The sequence below is a fragment of the Egretta garzetta genome, unplaced genomic scaffold, assembly GCF_000687185.1.
Source record: "Egretta garzetta isolate BGI_Z169 unplaced genomic scaffold, ASM68718v1 scaffold209, whole genome shotgun sequence".
NCBI lineage: Eukaryota > Metazoa > Chordata > Aves > Pelecaniformes > Ardeidae > Egretta > Egretta garzetta.
This window is the reverse complement of record NW_009260839.1, coordinates 3,362,122-3,379,858: the sequence shown is the minus strand read 5'-3', so window position 1 is coordinate 3,379,858 and position 17,737 is coordinate 3,362,122. Positions and strand designations below refer to the sequence as shown.

The window sequence follows — 17,737 nt, the reverse complement described above, 5'->3', positions numbered from 1 at the left end:
CTATTCATTGCCCTGATGATGGATGCCTCACAAGGATTAGAAGGGGAAAATGAACTCAGCGTCTGCAAAGAGCAGCGAGGAAATTAATGTCCTGCATTTCGCATTTGCAAGCAGTGGAACACATCAGGGAGGCAGAAGGACTTGCAGCAGTGTCTCTCTGTGAAGCCCCAGCTGGGTGTGTGGCCACGGACATGAGCTGGAAAACCCACTCATTCTTCACTCTGCACCAGTCCAGACTGAAAATCGAGGTCGTTATCAGCCGGGAAGCGGCATTCGCCGAAAACGCGGGCATTTATTGCTCTCTGGTGGTGAGACAGGCTGTGGAGGAGAGCTGCCTGCTGCTCCCGGCGCTGGGCGGCAGCTCTCAGGAGAAGCCTCCTGGGTGCCTCCTGCTCCCCCTGCTCACTCCACGGAGTTTTTGCTTCTCCTCCAGCCATGGGCACTTGAAGGCACCTTGCTGCCTGTCGGGTGCCCAACTTCTCCTTGGGCCACCAATGGCTCATGCAAAGGCGGTGCAGCTGCCTCTCCCCACCAGAAGTCCCCCTGTGCCCCATGAGCACCCCTGCCCAAGGGGCTGGATGTGTGCCACAGCACAGGCCAGTGCACCCAGCCTCCCCATTCCTGTGTCCCGCAGGGCTCTGCAGCCTGGAGCAGAGAGGCTGGTCAGGGTGCCGGGCTGCAAAGCCTGGGCTGGGTCAGGAGTGATGGCTTTTACTGTGCAGGACCCATAGCGTGCTCGTGCTTTAGATGCTGAAAGTGTACATGGGCTGCGGGGCAGAAGAGGCCACCCCAGCCGCTCCAGTGCCAGAGCTGAGGCTGAACAGCAGGGCTGGGGTGCAGGTGGGCTCTGCCTCCCCCCGAGCAGCCACTCACCTGCATATGGGGCTCGTCCCCCCTTCATTTCTCCTTTCCTTAATTCTGCCTCTCACTGCCAAAAGCTTTGGTGGTTCTTTGTACCAAAGAGGTCCCGGGCTCTGCAGAGGTATGGGTCACAGACCTCCACAGAGCAGACAGGACAGAAACCAGATAGGAATAAATAAAGGAGTTGCTATTCAAGTTAAAACACATTTGGGTTGGGCTGAGCTGCCCCATGGGACCCGAGGTGTGTGGGGCAGCTGGGGGGGGACAGGCAGGCACATGGCAGCACTCTCCTGTCCCTGCCCCGGGCCAGGCAGCCGCACTCCCAAAATGCCATCTCTTGCTCAGCCCTGCTGCACTGCACAATCCAGCACCGCTGCTGGGGCCTCATCCTGCCCGGATTCCCACCCTCGATGTGCCGCTCAGGCTGCGGTGCACAGCCCTCCTGAAAAATGAGGGCAGAGTCCCAAGTGTTTTGTCCCTTGCCTCTTGGGGACAAGAAGACCAAACGCTGCCACCTTCTTAGGATGCGGCACAGGACTTCTTCTGGGCTGGTTGTTCTGGAGAGCACATGGACTCGTGCCAGCGGCACGGCATGATGCTGCTTGACGGCTCGCGCTGGAGTCCCCAGGGTGGCAGGTTGGTCAGACAACGTGGCCACCTTCACTCAGCCACCTGGGCCGGTACGTGGCACAGCCTGGCGTGCCCTCAGGTCCCTGCAGGGCACCGGGGATGTCACCCAGCTTGGCGTGAATGAGGCCTTGCAACTCCTGGTCTCCCAGCTCGATCGCTGCGGCGAGGGCCAGGAGGAAGTAGGCTGCTGCATCCTGTTCATCCTAACCGTAAAGCACAGGGCAGGCATTAGGAAGTGGTTTAATTGAAGGTCACAGGGTATAAAGGGGCTGGAGCAGAGCCTGGTGGTTCCAGGCAGAACCCAGTGACACTTGACTTTACTGAAATGGGCTCTATACAGTTGCAGCTAAGTGCCAGCGCTTTTTTCCAAATTGCCTTTTCCCTTTCAAATCCTGGTTGTGCCAACATTGTGTGCATTTATCCTAAAGCTGCAGGTAGGATGGAGAGTCACAGGGTGCAGCCACCTACATGGGTGGCTGCTCTGCCAGCAGATGTGATACTCCACCTCCCACTCGCCATCCAGACCAGAGTGCCCAACACAGCAGCATGGAAAGAGGTTTCCTACCTTCAGTTTGTGGAGGGTCATGTTGCCAAGGTGGCAATACACCTTGGAGTAGTACAGGGCCTCTCCAGAGCACTGCAGCAAGGGGGGACGCAAGGCAAGCGTCTTCAAGTAGCAATCTTCTGCCATCTCATACATATGCAGAAAGTAGTAGACTGTAGCCAGGCGGTGGAATGCAACCAGCTCTTGCAGTTGGTCTCCTGGAAAAGAGTTGCCAATACAGTGAGCCTGCAGCACGCTCGCAATACGTCCCCAGCCCAGCCATGCTGAGCCGGGATACATTTGCTCAACAGCCTGGGGGCACAAATGTCTTCATAAGGAGATACTGGGTTTGAAGATGGTCCAGAGAAAACAGAGGCATGGGCAGGGTTACTGATACCAAGGCTAGACAGATTGCCTGGGGGGTATATTGTTCAACTGGGTGCTGGAAAGGGCTATTACAAGACTGGTTCCATCTCAGACATTTATGCTGGCATTTTGCCCATTCAAACTGTTTCTTGCAATGGGGAGGGATGAGTTTATCAGAAGAGCCAGGGCACGGAGGAACTGTTCAGTCCTGTGCCTTCATCACACTTCCCGTGCTCCGGTGTGGCAACAACCCCTCTGGTCAGCCAGTCCCCCCACCGCCACAGCACAGCTCTCCCATGTGACTGTCATGCAGCTTAAAAAGGGAAGTGGCCTTAAAAAGATATTACCCTTTAGGATAAGAAAAGGTCCAGAGGCCTTACAAAAGCAGGAGATCCCCCTTTCACGTGCACACTGTTCTCACCCAGAAAGGCAACCCCCTCCACAGGAGCCAGCGACTCCCCGTACTCTGTGGGTGTGCATCACTCACCGACCCTGATGCTCAGCCTGGCTGCCAGCGTGGCAAACTCCAGTGCCTTCTCATAGCCCTGCAGCCTGATCTGCAGCTCTGCCAGCTTATTGAATAGCCGTAGCTCTGTCTTAGTGGCCTTTAGTTTCCTGGCCAAAGGCACAGCACCTCCCTGAGGAGAGAGAACAGTGAGTCTGGGCTGTTCCTGGAGGTACTGGTATAGCACTGCCCACAGAGGGGTGATAGAGCAGCGGGAGATGGACCAAACGCTTGGCATGGCAGGCAGACGATGGGGTGACTGAGTGCTGCAGGTGCAGGTTCTAGCCCCTTCTTACCCTTGAAAATGAGTTTCATATCCCAGAGCGTGGTTCTCAAAACCTGAGCCTCATGTCTCTGCCCTTCCTTAGGTGCCTGAAATTCTGACTCTGAGCATGTCCCCAGCAGCAACCAGCTCACACCTAACACTGCCAGGATTTGTAATGTAAGCACGCTGTTCCCGCCTCACAGGTGATCGCTGGGATGAGCTGCAGCCGTTGTAAAATACGTCGGTGCTCCAGGCTTCCCCACTGCAGCAAAGTTTGCTCTCAGGACCACCCCATCCCTTTCCACCCTCCACCCCTCCAGCCTGGCCATGCAGTGCTGCAGCCAGCCCTGGGGCAAAGCTCCCCACGGGCATCGCCTTGCAGGGACACATGACAGAAATGCTTGGTGGGATCAATACCCTATAAAACTCCACTGCTCGATCTCTGTTTCGGCTGCCATTAAAAAAAGTGTCGCCTGCTTTTTCATAAAGATCCATGGCCAAGGAGAAGTTCTCGGACTTCAGAGCAGTCTGAATGGCTGCCTAGAAGGAAAAGGAACTGGAATGAGGCTTGGAAAGAGACATTTTCACATAGACATCGGTGTGCTTAAATAAAACCAAGTCATCGTAAACGTGAGCCACAGTGCTCCAAACAGCATGGCCATGGGCTGGCCAGAAGGTGTGTGGGACTGTGGTGCTGCATTTGCAAGTGATGTGTGTAAGGATGGAGCCAGGAACCAGATAAGCCATCCCTGTGCCAGACTGATCAGCTGGGATATCCAACAGCATCAGGATTTAGAGCTGGGACACCGCAGCCAGCAGCTGTCCTGGCCCTGGTCTGTCATTGACGTGATGGAGCCAACATGAAGATTGGCGAGGGGAACGGACAGCTTATACACAGACAGGGCAGAGCCAGCCGGAGGGAGGGCAGGTATGCCAGCTTCTGGGAAGAATGGTTATTTTAGCCAGTTATGCACTTGGCCCTGGTGCTACCTTCCAGCCAGAACACGTTGTTCCTTACACCATGACAATTTATCATTGTCAGTGACCTTGCCTGGGAAGGGGCCCCTCAGGAACTCAGACATGCCCTGCTGAGGTCTGGTGCTGACTGGCCCTTCTTACTGGGAAGTCACCCCTCCTTTAGCCCCTGCCTACCTGCTGAAACCATGAGCCAGGGAGGCAATGATGGCTCTTTGTTATGGGCTTCAGATCTCCCTTGTGAATGCTAGGAAAGAGCTGATGCCCGAGTCCCCTGTTCATTTCAACCAGGTCACTGAGCAGTCACCCAGTACCAGTAACTCCGTGCCTTTACCAACATGATTTAGGGGCAGGCTGGTGTGGCTGATGGGAAAGGCTTCTCTCCTTGTTCCCAGCACCATGTACCTGTCACCCAGCCCCACCAGTTTAAAATTGCTTCTGGGATAACATGGTAAGGACCCAAAACATCCTCTACACGTGTCCAGGCTGGTGCTTTGCTGGATACCCTAGCTCAGTGAACCCCAGCAGACCCAACCAGCCTTGTGCTCTGCCTGCTGTGGGCACATGAAAGGATTTTCCCTCTTCTAATAGAAGCTGCTCCCTGAATGTGGGAGCCCTAAGATTTTAGGAGCTGCTCTTCCTCTTTGCAGCTCAGCTGATAAAATAATGCTAGAGGTGGAAAAAAGCCAGTAGTCCTCTGCTCCAAGAAGTCTCCAAGCATTTCCCTGGCACCTTAACCCTTATCTATGTGTATTTCAATGGGACCGGTCACCTGACACCTCCAGCTTCCTTTGGCACTCCTACATCACTTTCTTACTCAATACATTCACTTACTTTCACCCAAGAATCTTCTAAACCCAGTGTATGGAAGGAAAGATAGGAAATTTAGTGCCAGATAGAGCATGAGTGTAAGGCAACAGCTCCTCCTTCCAGCAGCAGGTTTACACTGCTCGTAAGAACTTTCCCTTCCAGGTCTTCCAGCCCCAAAAGGCTCCTATCAAACCACGCAGCTCTGATGGGAATGCAGCTAGCCAGGGTGAGAATGGGACTACTCCAGCCACCTCCTCCGTACCTGAAAGTACATTTCCACCAGCTCATCTTCCTGCATAAGATAGTAGAGCCTTCCTGCCTGCAGCCAGGCCTCTGCTGCTTTCGCAGTCTCCTCAAGGTCAATGAAGATCCTCAGACTCTGTTTGGTGCAGTCCAAGGATTGTCTCAAAGTCCTGTCACGGCAACAGGCAAAAAGCCATTACAGAGAAATCACAGGACACCCCCAGCAATCAGCTGCAAAGCTACCACACCACCTCCCCTTCGGCAATCCTGTCTTCTCCCCCTACACTTGCCAAAAGTTAGAGACAAATGGACAGCCACAGTTCTGAACAACGTGTCCTGGTAAGATCGTGGGAGTCTCCATGCTTTAGCGCACATGTATGTATCATCTGGCAACCTTCCACCAGCCTGGGCCCCCAGTGCTCAGCACAGCTCCAAGGCAGCGCGCTCCCAAAGGGGCTGCTCCCCACCCCTGCTCATTTCAACTGATAAAGAGGGGTTTGCCCAGGTCATCTGCAAACCCTACGTGCCCCTCTACACTAAGCCCCAAAGTCACTCCCAGCTACACGTGGGAGCACAGGCAGCGGGTACTTGAACCTTCATTTTCCAGACAGTACCTGGCACCCCAACCCACATCTCTGCTTATTGCTTGTCTCTCGGTACACCCAAAGAAGCAGATCTGGGGCCACATGTGCAAGACCTTATAGCTCCTTTTCAAGGTTCTGGTCACTGGAGGACAAAGGGACAAGCGGCAGGACGGGCCAGAAGGTTGGACACGCTGCCTGCAGATGGCAGCTGTGGTGAAGGAAACACCGGGCAGTGCCCAGGGCATGTTTGCTTGCTTGGTGTCCTGCCTGCTGGCCACTGGGCTCCAGCTGTCCTTCGAGTCCAGGGAATGGGGTGCTTTGTGATCTTAAATAGCACCGTTCACATGACAGGCGTCTGCTTCCTAAATTCCTTCCCTCTGAACTCACTGTGACCTAGCATGGGAAGGTTAACATCCAAGTTAATGACAGCCCCTGCCCATTTGTCCTCCTGGGACATGGGAGCTCTCCACTATTTGACACGTTTGTCTTCAAAGACTGAAGAAAGTCTGTGGTCTGTCCAGGTCTCTTTCTCTCCCCTCCCACCTAATCTAATCAGTCACCTGCATGTGTCGAGTGGGAGATTGAAAGGTGAGCTGATATGCGGTCTTAAGTACCTCCCTGGGGAAAATATTCCAGCAGAGATAGGAAGGGCAGACTCAACTGCTGGAGGCTGAAGCCAGACTTATTCAAATCACAGATAAGGAACCTATTTTTACTGGTGAATGGTGATTAATCACTGGAATAAGCCTCCAAAGGAAGTGATGAATTCCCTGTCGCTGGGTCCCCTCTGATCAAGGCTGGATGTCTCTCTGGAAAACTGTGTTTGGCCAGACCCCAATTCTGTCCCAACTAACAGCTGGTGTTTGCTTGGCTGTCGCGGTGCTCTGGTTGACATTGAACTGTTCCCCTCTTCACCGCACAGCGACAGCTCGCAAATCTCAGCAGCTCACTAACCCACAGCCTGCCTGTAGGCCAGCCAGCGCTGCCACACACCTTCCCCACCTCTCGAGGGACACCCCAGGACAGCCACTGCTCTTGCTTTGGGTGAGCAGGGACCCCACTCCAACAGCATCTACACACAGACAGGACTTACTCAGATGTGCCTAAAGCCTGGTAGAGCTGACTGAGGGTCTGACAGACATTGCCTTCCATCTCTCTGTCCTGGAGCTGTTGTGCCAAAGATACCCAGTGCTCATGGTAGGAAATGCAGGCTTGGAGATTAGGGGACACTTTGCTGTAGAAATGGCAGAGAGACTCAGTGATGTGAAGCTGACCTGCATGGTACAGGGAAGGGAGAAGGACAGGTCAGGGGGCTGCGTTAGGGACCTGGCAGGGTGCTGCACAGAGGTGAATGATGCCCTGGTTCCCACTAGCAAAGCTGTACTCACTCCTCACGTTATGCCATTTCAGGGCAAAAACCAACGCCAGTTCATAACAGAGTTTTCCATCTTCCATCCTTTGCCTGTTCACCATGGCCTGTGCTAGCCACAGCAGCACCCGTACCAACTCCATCTCCAGGTCCTCGCTGCCCTGCAGCTCAGCGTAGAGCTGAGCCGACTGGAGCAGGTAGAGCTCTGACAGCTGGTTCGCCCCGCGCGAGAGGCTCAGCTGCCCCAGGTTAGCCAGGGCGATAGCCTGGTTCCTCTTGTTCCCGGTCTCCTTAGCTTTGTGCAGGGCCCAGAGGTAGTTCTCTGCAGCCTTTTGCACCTGCCCTTCTCCTTTGAGGGCAATGGCCAGGAGATTGTGCACGGCTCCCCCCTGAGTCACACTGTCTGTCCCGTGCAGAGAGCGCAAGAGCTGCCACATGATGTCTGCAGCTGGGCCCGGCTGGCTGTTCAGGAGATACATCCACCCCAAAGAGAGAGAAGACTCGAAAGCCTCTTCCTCGCCTATCAGTCTGCTGAGGGTTACGGCCGTGGCTGCATAGCAAACCGCCCCGTCCAACATGCCGTGCTGGAGGTACATCCTGGACAAGATGGCACACAGTGTCCTTTGGATGGGCACAGCTCTGCTCTCGCAGGAGAAACGCAGTGCTTGCTTGAGATAGAAGCAAGCCAGTGCTGGGATGCTGCTCCTCTCCAGTTGGCTTCCCACAAGTTTGGAAGTATTTTGGAGGATGAAGCCAGCTCTCCAAATGGGTGTCGGTGCCCCCTTGGTGCCACTGGGAACAAACAACCTGGCAGAGGCCAGTGCGATATTTGGCAAGTACTTCTTGTCATACAGGTAGCTCAAGATGGGGGTGGCATCAAGTCGCACAGAACTAGTGTCTGGGCTGAGTAAAGTGGTGGTGAGACATTGAAGATGCTCGGTAAAGGGCAGCACTTCATCATTTTTGCCCAGTTGTAGGAAGAGCTTGACAATAAGGAAGCAGACCCGTGCTTCCAAGGGAGCGTTACCCACAGCAATGGCTTCCCTCAGGACATACATCATGACTTCCAGCTCATTCTCGGAGCTGAAAGAGCGGCCAGGCAAGCAGACAAGCAAGGCCACTGTTTTTCCCAGCAGGGAAGAGAATTTGTGCTTCATGTTCTGTTTCAAGTAGATGGAGGCAAGGTTCACGTGCAATGCAGCCAGCAGGGGCAGGTCCCCAAAACCCCTGTCCAGGATGCTCATGGCTTCCTCAAAGTAGACTCGAGCCTGGGAGAACTTGACCTTTTTGATGCAGAGCTTACCCAAGAGGAAACAGAGCCTGACATGAGCCCAGACTGAATGAGTCCTCTTGGCCCAGTTCCTGGACATCTCAAGGTACAAGACGAGTTCATCCTCATCAGAGAAACCATAAAAAGTGGAGTTGAGAAAGGAAAAACTGAGATCATAGAAGCTTTGAAAACTGGGCACATAACTGTCTTGGTTAAGGAAGGTCAATATGGGGTTAAAGACATCAGCATCTTCCATGTGTCCAGTATTCAGGTCGATAAAGAACTTGGGATCATCAAAATCATCCAGCTTCTCCAGGAGAACATCTGCCAGTGTAGCAGGGGCTGATTCACTCCCTGAGCTAGACAGTTCAGAGGTGCTGGTTGTAGCCAAGCCATTTATTTCCTCCCAAGACTGGAGCAGCTGGATATCTTTACAGCCCCGGAGAACAGCCTCTGGAAGGGACAGGCACAGCACAGTGGGATGTTTTCCCATGTCAAAATTCACCCTCAGAAGTCACCACAAAAGCATCCCATTCTGTCCCCTCACATACTCACCTGATGGCACTTTCGGGAACATGGCTGTAGGTTCAAAACCATCTACACAAAGAGACAAACAGAAAACAAAAAGCCCAAAGCCTTGGTCGGTGTTAATGTGCAGATGCAGTACTCAAACCCTGTGGAGATCCCCTGCTGCTCTGCTAAAGCTCAGACCCAGATGTGGGCAAGCAGGCTTGCTTCTGGCTGCAGATGCCACATGCAGCTGCAGTTTCAACCCTTTGGTCTGCTGGGGCTCAGCTCTGTGTGAGACCATGGAGAACAGCTTTCAGCTGGTGGTGGGGTGAGCACCAGTAACATTAGAGTTACCTGGGAACAAGCAGGTCTTATTTTTCACAGGTAGAGTTTTATCAGCTCTGTCTCTCTTAAGAGCCTTGTTGTGACTATTCAGAGGTCTCAGACATGTGAGACTCTCTGACAGGCTCCACCCCAGGCTCATTGCACCCGAGCTGGCTGGTCTGGGAGGTCCCGGGAACCCCAGGGGACCCCAGGCTCAGCCCTGCAGGGCTGCACCATGCTTCTAGGTAGCGAGAGGCAGGAAACAGAGGCAGATAAATTAGCTGTGGTCCAAAAGCCACACAGCAAGCATAGAGAAACTGAGAAGAGCACCCAGGAACCCTGACCTCCTGGCTCCTGCCAGAGGATGTCACCTGCCACTTTAGCTGTGCATCCTCCTCAATATACACCCAAATGTCAGACAGCAGCAGGGGACCTGCTGTAGGCAGGGATCTACAGCCAGGATCAGTCGGGAGCAGCATCTGCCAGGGTGATGCACAACTGAGGAGCTGCCCTGGAAGCAAAGACCCCTGCAAACTGCAGCATGGCAAGGCCCAGCTCTTGAGGGTGTCTGTAACCTCCACGACCAGGCTGAGCAGAGGGCTTGGAGGCTGTCTCAGCCACAGCAGTTGTCTCCCCTGCAAAGCCCTGAGCAAGGAGCTCTCTAGACACTGCTCAGCATTGCTCTCCATGGGGAGCCATGGGGCTGGGCGCGTAAGGAGAGGGGGGCTCACCCAGCCGGTACACAGAGGTGATGTCAGTGCGTGCCAGGTCACCAAGGAGGGTGGTGAAGTGCTGCTCGCCACTGTTGCAGGGGATGCACAGGAGGGGGGATTTCTCTTCTTCGCTCAGAAACACCAAGCCCTTTTCCCTAGGTTGAGGAAGACATCAGCGGAAAACAGTCAGCGTGTCCCCATCCCCTGACACTACAGTTGTCCTGTGGGATGGAGATGGGCTTTCCCATCCCTTCTCTTCCTCCCACCAGAAAAGCTCTGTTGCAGGTGGATACCAGAGTCTGGACACCTTCCCCATCAGGGCTCTCATCTCCCGCTTCTTCATGAAGGAACCGATGGGTGTCAGAGGGAGGGACCTACTCGTCTTTTTTTTTCTCCAGAAGCCCTTTCTGAGGCCAAAGCATCATCTGATCTTCTCTCTGCTCTCTGTAGTGTCAGAGAAAAGTGCCTAAGATTTACCTCAAGTGAGCCCGACCCAGGAAAGCCCAACAAACCTAGCAAATGGTTAAGACCCCATCATCCCACACAAGCTCTTGGAGGAGAAGCCTTTTTGGCTGGGTATTGAACTGGAGCTATGTCTTTAAGCCACCAATAGAGACAACTGCCTGGGTTGTCAGAATGGGGCTGTGTCACCCTCCCTCCCTGGATAACTTTTGCCTGTGTCCAGGGAGGTTGTTTAGTTCTGCTCTGTGAGGAACTGCACCAGTGGTCATTCTGCCTTGGCATCCCACAGAAAACAAAGGGGCAGAAGGAAGCAAAGCAGAACTTGGTTTCCTTGGCAGTGATCGCTCTCCCCACCCTTGCCAGACTCACAGCCCCTCGGACAAAGCTACAAAGACAAGAACATTTCTAGGTGAAGCTGTGAAGCCAGCTCATTTGGTACACAGATGTCCTGGGCTGCCTTAACATAAAGACAGGTCTAGCCCAGGGCTAGATTTGTTCCTCTCCAAGAAGCACCTGAGGCAAGTGAAATAGGATTGCTTTGTCTGGGCAGAGAGTCCTGCAGCCTGTCGGTAGCAGAGCCTGACTAAGGCTTCTGGACAGACCTCAAAAGGATCTGCTATGAAGACCTATGAAGCAAATTACCTGCCCTGGACTCTCACATAGCCTTGAGTTTGGACATGGAGTCTTCCCTTCATTTTCTCCTGAGTTTAAATTAATCTAGGTGGTAGCAGTAAACTTACAGAGATTCGCAAGCCTTGGGATTTACGTATCGGGCTGGGACAAAACCGATGCTCCCACTGCTGAGGGATTTGCCCACAAACCACGGGAGTCCTGGAACGAGGAAGCCAATGACTTCTATGCTGTCTCCTTTGGAGAAACTCAGTTCATCCCATGCTGCTCCTCTGTGGTCCTCTGTGGCTGTGCACCTGCCTCTAACTGGGAAACCAAGGCAAACAAGGGCATTTCAGTGTGAGGCCACCGTTAAAACTTCCTCGCTGGAAAAGACTTGGGCAAAGAGAGATCATGATTTCAGCTTGAGAAGGCTGCCTCTCTGTCCTCTGAGATTTATTGAGCGCTCAGACTCATACCTCTGCAGTTTTTTCTTGAGAAGAGGATTATAATAAAATATATAAGAGGCACGGATAAACGGCACACAGCTAAAGACGGAAGCCTCTGAGAGCTGCAGTATGGAAGGTGGCTGGAAACACAGAGCTTCACAGAAGCTGCACCGTCTCAACTCTCTGCCAGTGGTGAAATCTTTAACAGTGCAGATGTCCATCACACTACATGCCAAATGCACACCTGCAGTGACCTCCCATGTCCAGCATGCTCTGAACAGTGCTCATGTCCAGGCAGGAATGGCCTGGTGCTAAAGGGTGAATGGTGGGCACAGGTTTCATGTGCACACTGGTGGGAGCCTAATTATTTAAAACTTCAGTCCTGAAAGAATCAAAGGAGAGATAAAATTGCAGTAGAATAGAAAAACCCAGTGGCAGAAGGATGCCATCAGCAGCCCCCTGTAGTGTTCTTCAGATCGCCCTTCTAAGAACATGCCATTTGCAAGCTCTGTTATGTATTCAAGAGAGTCCAAGGATGCAGTTTTCTCTTAGAGCACCTCGCAAGGGAGTGTCATTGTCAGAACAAGAGATGGGCCCTTTGCATTTGTGGCCAAACCCACGTTTGCAAGAGCCGTGCCCTTCCCTGGGAAGGGTAGCTGCATTGCATAGGCATCACTCACCAATTGGCTGAGAGGTTGTCCCACTGATCTCCTGGGAGATGCCAAAACCTACAGCGTAATTCTTCAGGAACCACCTGCAAGACAAAGGGGAACCACACTGGTCTTCTCTGAGCAGTCCTGTCCTCAGGCCACCACCAGGGATGGTCTCACACAAGCAGGACAGATGTTCTGTCCCCTCAGATTGCTGGAGCTGCTACAGAGCATGGCCAGTATGGCCAGTCCAGTAATTACTTGTAATGGTGTTACTGGGCATGGAGGGCAGTTTGCACCTCATGACAGCAGCCTCACACCATGTGGTAAGAGCAGGATAATTTTGCCAGCCTGTAAGGAGGATTTCACCACGTGAGCACATAAGGAGCTGTGGGTGTCTTTGAGGCTCAGCCTGGTTGTCCAGCATGAGGCCCCACTTGGACTGGCATTACAGAAGTCTTGGGCTATGCTTTTTCTCCCAGTTATTCACCTGTAAATCACAAATAATCTCATGTAGGACCTAAATCAATATCATACAAGAATGACATCTGACGCTTGTCCTTGCTCTGTCCCATTAACAGGACCTGAACTGGTTCCAGTAGTTGTCTTTATGCATAATGTATATCCTCACAAAATTATGTATCTCTTGCCCATTGCCAGAGGCAAGAGCAGTTTCTCACCCCAGGCTTGGTGCTAGCTCATGCGTCAAGGCCAGGAAAGTATCTTGGCTTGAGCACTGTTAATTGTCCAGTCTACTTACTGGTAAAATGGGTGAGGTATTGGCTCTAGAGCTGTCACAGGCAGCAGGCCTCGTTGACCCGTCAGTAAGGATATCCCTTCCCACTTGGAGTTCTCTCCAATGTTCTTCACATGGATCAGCTCGTTCTTGCAGAGCTGCAGTCCCTCCTCTCCCTCCTGCTCCGGTTGCCAGACACTGGGCACTGCTCTGGAAAAAAAGTTACCTGCAGATAGAAGGAGTCATGCCCAGGTCAATGGTATCAGTGCAAGACATAGCCCAGCACAGGGCTACAACACAGCCCTGCTGAGCTGCTTTTGAGGACATTCCTACCTATGCGGTCCCTTCTCACCTTCCTGGAGTAGCAGACCCATATATATGGTGGCCAAGCGATCTTCATCTACAGTAACTCTGATCTCCGTGTCTTCCATCAGAGCACAGTTTAGCCAGTACTCCTGGTCAAAGAGAAGCTGCTCCAAGCAGCTGCCCACATACCCTAAGAAACCGAGAGGGGAAACAGTGTTAGCACCCTCCTTCACTGGGCAAGATGAAGCGCTCTTTGGATGTCTCCCAGTCTGCCTTCTGCAACCACTTGCTTTGAGGCAACATCCTCTAATTCTGCCTCCATCCCCAAAATGCAGTAGAGGTTACCCAAAAGGCATCCTCCTGGGTCTCTTTCGCTGATCCAGACAGTGGTTTCATAAATCTGTAGATGAACACCAAGGTCTTCTAATTCGTATTCTTTATCTGTCTACCCTGTTACATTACCCCTTTTTGGTGTGAAAGAATACCTTCTCCAAAAACATTGTCTGTTTAGATCTCCCACACCTTGAAAACATTACCTAAAGTCAGATATGTGGAAAACTTCCAGACTTCTTCTAGGGTTTTGAAGGTGAGGAGGAACCGATCCTCCTGTGCTTGCATACAGACCAGCCTGGCTGACAGCTCCTACACAAGGAAGACAAAGCAAGATTAAGGGACGGTCCTGGGACTGACACAGGGTCTTCCTTGTCTGTGCGGGAATAATATTAGACAGTGGAATGAGGCTAGGCACTCATTAGCATAGTTGAGACCAAAGCTGTGCAAGTTGGTTGCCTGGGGTTGGTTGCCTGGGGTTAAGGGGAGGATGATCCAGCCAGCTGAGTCCTTCAGCCAGGAGGGATGGAGTACCCGCAGTGACAGCTCTCCATGGTGCAGCAGTGGGAGGGTGAAGAATCTCCATCTCCTCCTCCAAATCTTTCCTCCCTGGCATGCACACCAGAACCACTGTGCTTTTGAAACTCAGACACCTGAACCATACCATGGGAGGGCTAATGTTCAGTCAGGGCAGGCACAGCTTCCAAACTGCAGCTCTGAGGCTGAAAGCAGTAACTGCCTGGAGGAAGAAGCTCTCCTTTCACTATTGCTGGCACTAGTATGTCTGCACTGTTCCAGGTCTTCTGGGAAGCTCTGCAGGGAGCCCTGAGGGGCCAGGGCCTTTAAAAACCAGCAGGGAAGAAGAGTTCAGTCCAGGAAATGTCTGTATACCTGTAGTGATTTTTCTCTATGAAGCCAAATACTCTGAGTGCATGTCCAAAGATGCCACCTCTGCTGGGGATCTGAGTCTGGCACACAGCTTTGGTGATCCCAGCCCTGTGGAATGCTGGCTATTTAGAATCACCCCAGGGCTATCTGCATGATCCCTCAGGCACCTCAGAGCCTCCAATATGAGGCTCCTGACATGAGGCTCAGCTTTGCATCTGCCTCTCATCTCTTACCAGGTCATTTCCCCCATCCTTCCAGTCACCTATAGAGCCCCCATGTGCAGGAACATACCCTGCAGTGGCCTCGGAGGAACTTGTCTTTCTCGGCTGGGTTTGATGTCCCATCGCACATCCCATCACACCAGTAGCCTCCCAACACATGCTCTGCCCTGTCAGGCTGGGGGTCCTACCTTGAACAGGGCACAGACGTCTCTGTCATCGCTCTCCAGGGCCCACAGTTTCTTTCTGGCTGCTTCCTGGAGCTGGGAATTGAGGCACTGGGAGGAGCGGCTCTCAACGGAGAAGAAGAGCGAAATCTCTGGAAAAGGAAATGTGCAGGGTTAAGGAGGAGATGGAGCTCCATGCCACACAGAGCTGCCTTGGCCACACTGCCCCCCTGCAGCCAGCCCCACCAGCGCCTCCAGTCCTTGCCTGGTTGTGATGCTCAAACAACACAAACCCATCCCATCATCCCTATCCAGAAACAAAAATGAGAAATTCAAGGGATGATAGGGGGTAAGGCCAGGCCTTGCTGCATTCAACCACTGGAAAGCTGGGTGATGATGCCAAAGACAGCATCTTACCTGGTGGAAAGCCCTCCCTGACAGCTAGCAGCACTGAGGAGGGGTCCGGCGAGCCTTCTGCTGCCTCGGTAGCAGGGTCACTTGGGTCCAGTGCCCCAGCCTTACCTGGCAAGGGGGGGACACAGAAGGGCTGCAGTCAAATTTTGTGGCAGAGGTCTATGATATTCTGCCTAACCATGCCACCTGAAAGCAAAGCCATGGGTTGCACTGCACATCTGCCTGGGGATTGTGTGAATCTGGTATCACCCTAAAATCATTCTCAAGGGCAGAGGCAAGATCCATGGGACTTGTGTCCTAACTACATGACACCCTTGATGACTGGCTTCTTTCTGGTGCTGGAGTGGCCTTGAAGTGAGGGGACTTTGCCTCCTTGCTCTTGGGACAGACCCTCCCTAGCAGACCTGGTAGAAGGATGACCCCATAACACAGAGGTTTTTTTGGAGGAGACCTCAGAGCAAGAGCACTTCCCCAGCACAGGAGAACCAAGGGGCTCATCAATTTGGAAGTCAAACTGAGATTTTCTCCCCTGCCTGCTCTGGTCTGCATCTGAAATCCAGGCTGCCTTCTCTCTGCTTCACACACCATCAACTATTGCCATAACGGATTCGGAAACTGAAACTTTAGCTGGTAATTATGTTAATGAAGGCTGAGGCACATAAAAATCCAGCTTGCTCTTCCACAGCTGTATTGGCTGTGGAGGGATAACAAGATTAAAAAACAATTTTTGTCAGTAATCAGATTGGACTTGTAAGACAAACAAGTACCTGATCTGGAGCGGAATGTGCAGCGGCTTTTGTAAGTCATTTCTGTGGCCATAACTATACACCACAGTTCTTTTCATTGGTCCAGCTTTTCTAGTCAGTCAAATAAACTGTTATTTGCATGCAGAATTATAATCCTTATTTATAGTTAGCAGTAGAAAAGAATGGCCTGAGGCTGGACATGTAATGAATGAGCTTTTCTTTGAAGGAAAAAGCCCTACATTTCTCGACAGCTGATTCGAACACCCTTAACAAAGGACTTCATCCAGCAACTCCGTCCCCTTCCACACGTGGGGGAAACGGAGATGGGGAAGTGAAATGAGCCAGAGACAGAGCTAAACCCGAGCTGGCTCTTGCCTGGGCTGGGCTTGCCTGCCACTTGCTTCACTTCTCCCTCCCTCCCTCTCCTCCCTGCATCCCAGCAGACCCTGGCAGGCTCCGCTGGGTTCGGCAGGGCCCAGTGTGCAGGGGCTGGGTCCCCCTTCCATGGGGATGGGTACCTGATGCCATGGTCTTCTTCCGCCACCATTTTCCCTGGCGCTCGGCTGCAGTGCGCTGCAGGTGGTCCCAGCAGGGCAGGAGCACGGGCGAGCGGGGGCAGCAGGAGTCACACTCTTCACCTGGGGAAGACGGGTGGTGGGGAGAGGCATTCAGACCCCCCGAAGAATGCTCCCTGCCCAAACGGTCTCCATATGATGTGCCGGAGGTGGCAGCTCGGACATCACTCGTGCCACCTCTGCCAGTGGCATGGCCAAGCATGCTGGTGGGTCTCCGCAGAGCCAGGCAGGGAGCAGGGCTCGCTCGGGCGAGAGGAGAAATGGGTTTGCTCCCTGCAGCGCTCACCGATTCAGTGTTTATTTTTGTTTGGGCCAGGCTCAGAAAGGGAACTGGGAGCTTTTTCAAGAGACCAATTGAAACTGCTGGTGGGGAGTCGTTCCCAGTCGTGCCAGTGACTCATTTACCTCCCCAGTGCTGAAGTATTTTGTAACAGCCCCAGCCCGGAGCCAAGCACAAGTCCCGGCACTCAGGGCTGCACTCCTGGCAGCCGGGGCTGAGGCGCTGGCAGCACCCACTGGCACCAGCTCTCCCAGAGGACACGTGGCCACAGCCGCTGGCCGTGGGCCACCTCCCTCCTCCCGCCCGTTAGCACACCCCGTTAGCTCATTTGGGCACACAGGTATGGGAATTGTGCCTCGGGGGCTGGCAGCACCCCATGGGCTCTGCAAGCCTTGCGATGCTTGGGGTGCCCCTGGGCAGCAGTGCCAGCAGGACGGGCATGGGAAGGGGGCTCCTGAAAAGCCAACAGCACGGGAATAAACCAACCCCCTGAGTCATCCTCTCCCCCTCCCTGGCCAAAACGCCCTGCCTCATTCCCCATGCACCCGAATCTAGTGACGCAGCAAGTGCCCAGCAAGAGGAGTGGACACCAGCGGCCATCTCGGGAAGGGCAGGCGAGCAGCCAAAGGGGGCCACTGCTCGGTGCAGGAGTCTCCCCAGCAGCCCCGGCAGCGGGGTGAGCTCCGCAGCCAGAGGTCTTGCAGCCCTGCTTGGATAGACCAGGGCCATGCCATTCCCACGGACAGCTTACCTGTGCACCCCAGGGACAGGTCCTGGTGCCAGGGGGTCCCCAGGCAGCAGCCCATGTGTCCAGAAACCCCACCAGCCCCGCGCCGGCAGGCTGCTGCTGTGCTGGCAGGGGTCAGTGTGCTGCTCGCTGCCCGGCCGGCACCACAGCTCGGCCCTCGCCACAATGCCCAAAGCGCCCTTTGACTGGG

At 53.5% G+C, this 17,737-nt stretch overlaps 1 protein-coding gene across 1 annotated transcript; it reads right to left on the bottom strand.

Annotated features, from left to right (window-relative positions):
• Positions 1-1,502: 1,502 nt before the first annotated feature.
• On the bottom strand, positions 1,503-15,483 carry SH3TC2 (SH3 domain and tetratricopeptide repeats 2). The gene is given in 17 exon segments (XM_035902508.1): positions 1,503-1,694; positions 2,057-2,253; positions 2,889-3,039; positions 3,589-3,711; positions 5,219-5,369; positions 6,877-7,057; positions 7,172-8,875; positions 8,978-9,019; positions 9,988-10,124; positions 11,172-11,367; positions 12,170-12,243; positions 12,900-13,101; positions 13,228-13,371; positions 13,718-13,823; positions 14,809-14,936; positions 15,202-15,397; positions 15,400-15,483. Coding segments are annotated over 17 exon segments (4,008 nt in total).
• Between the last annotated feature and the right edge of the window lie 2,254 nt (positions 15,484-17,737).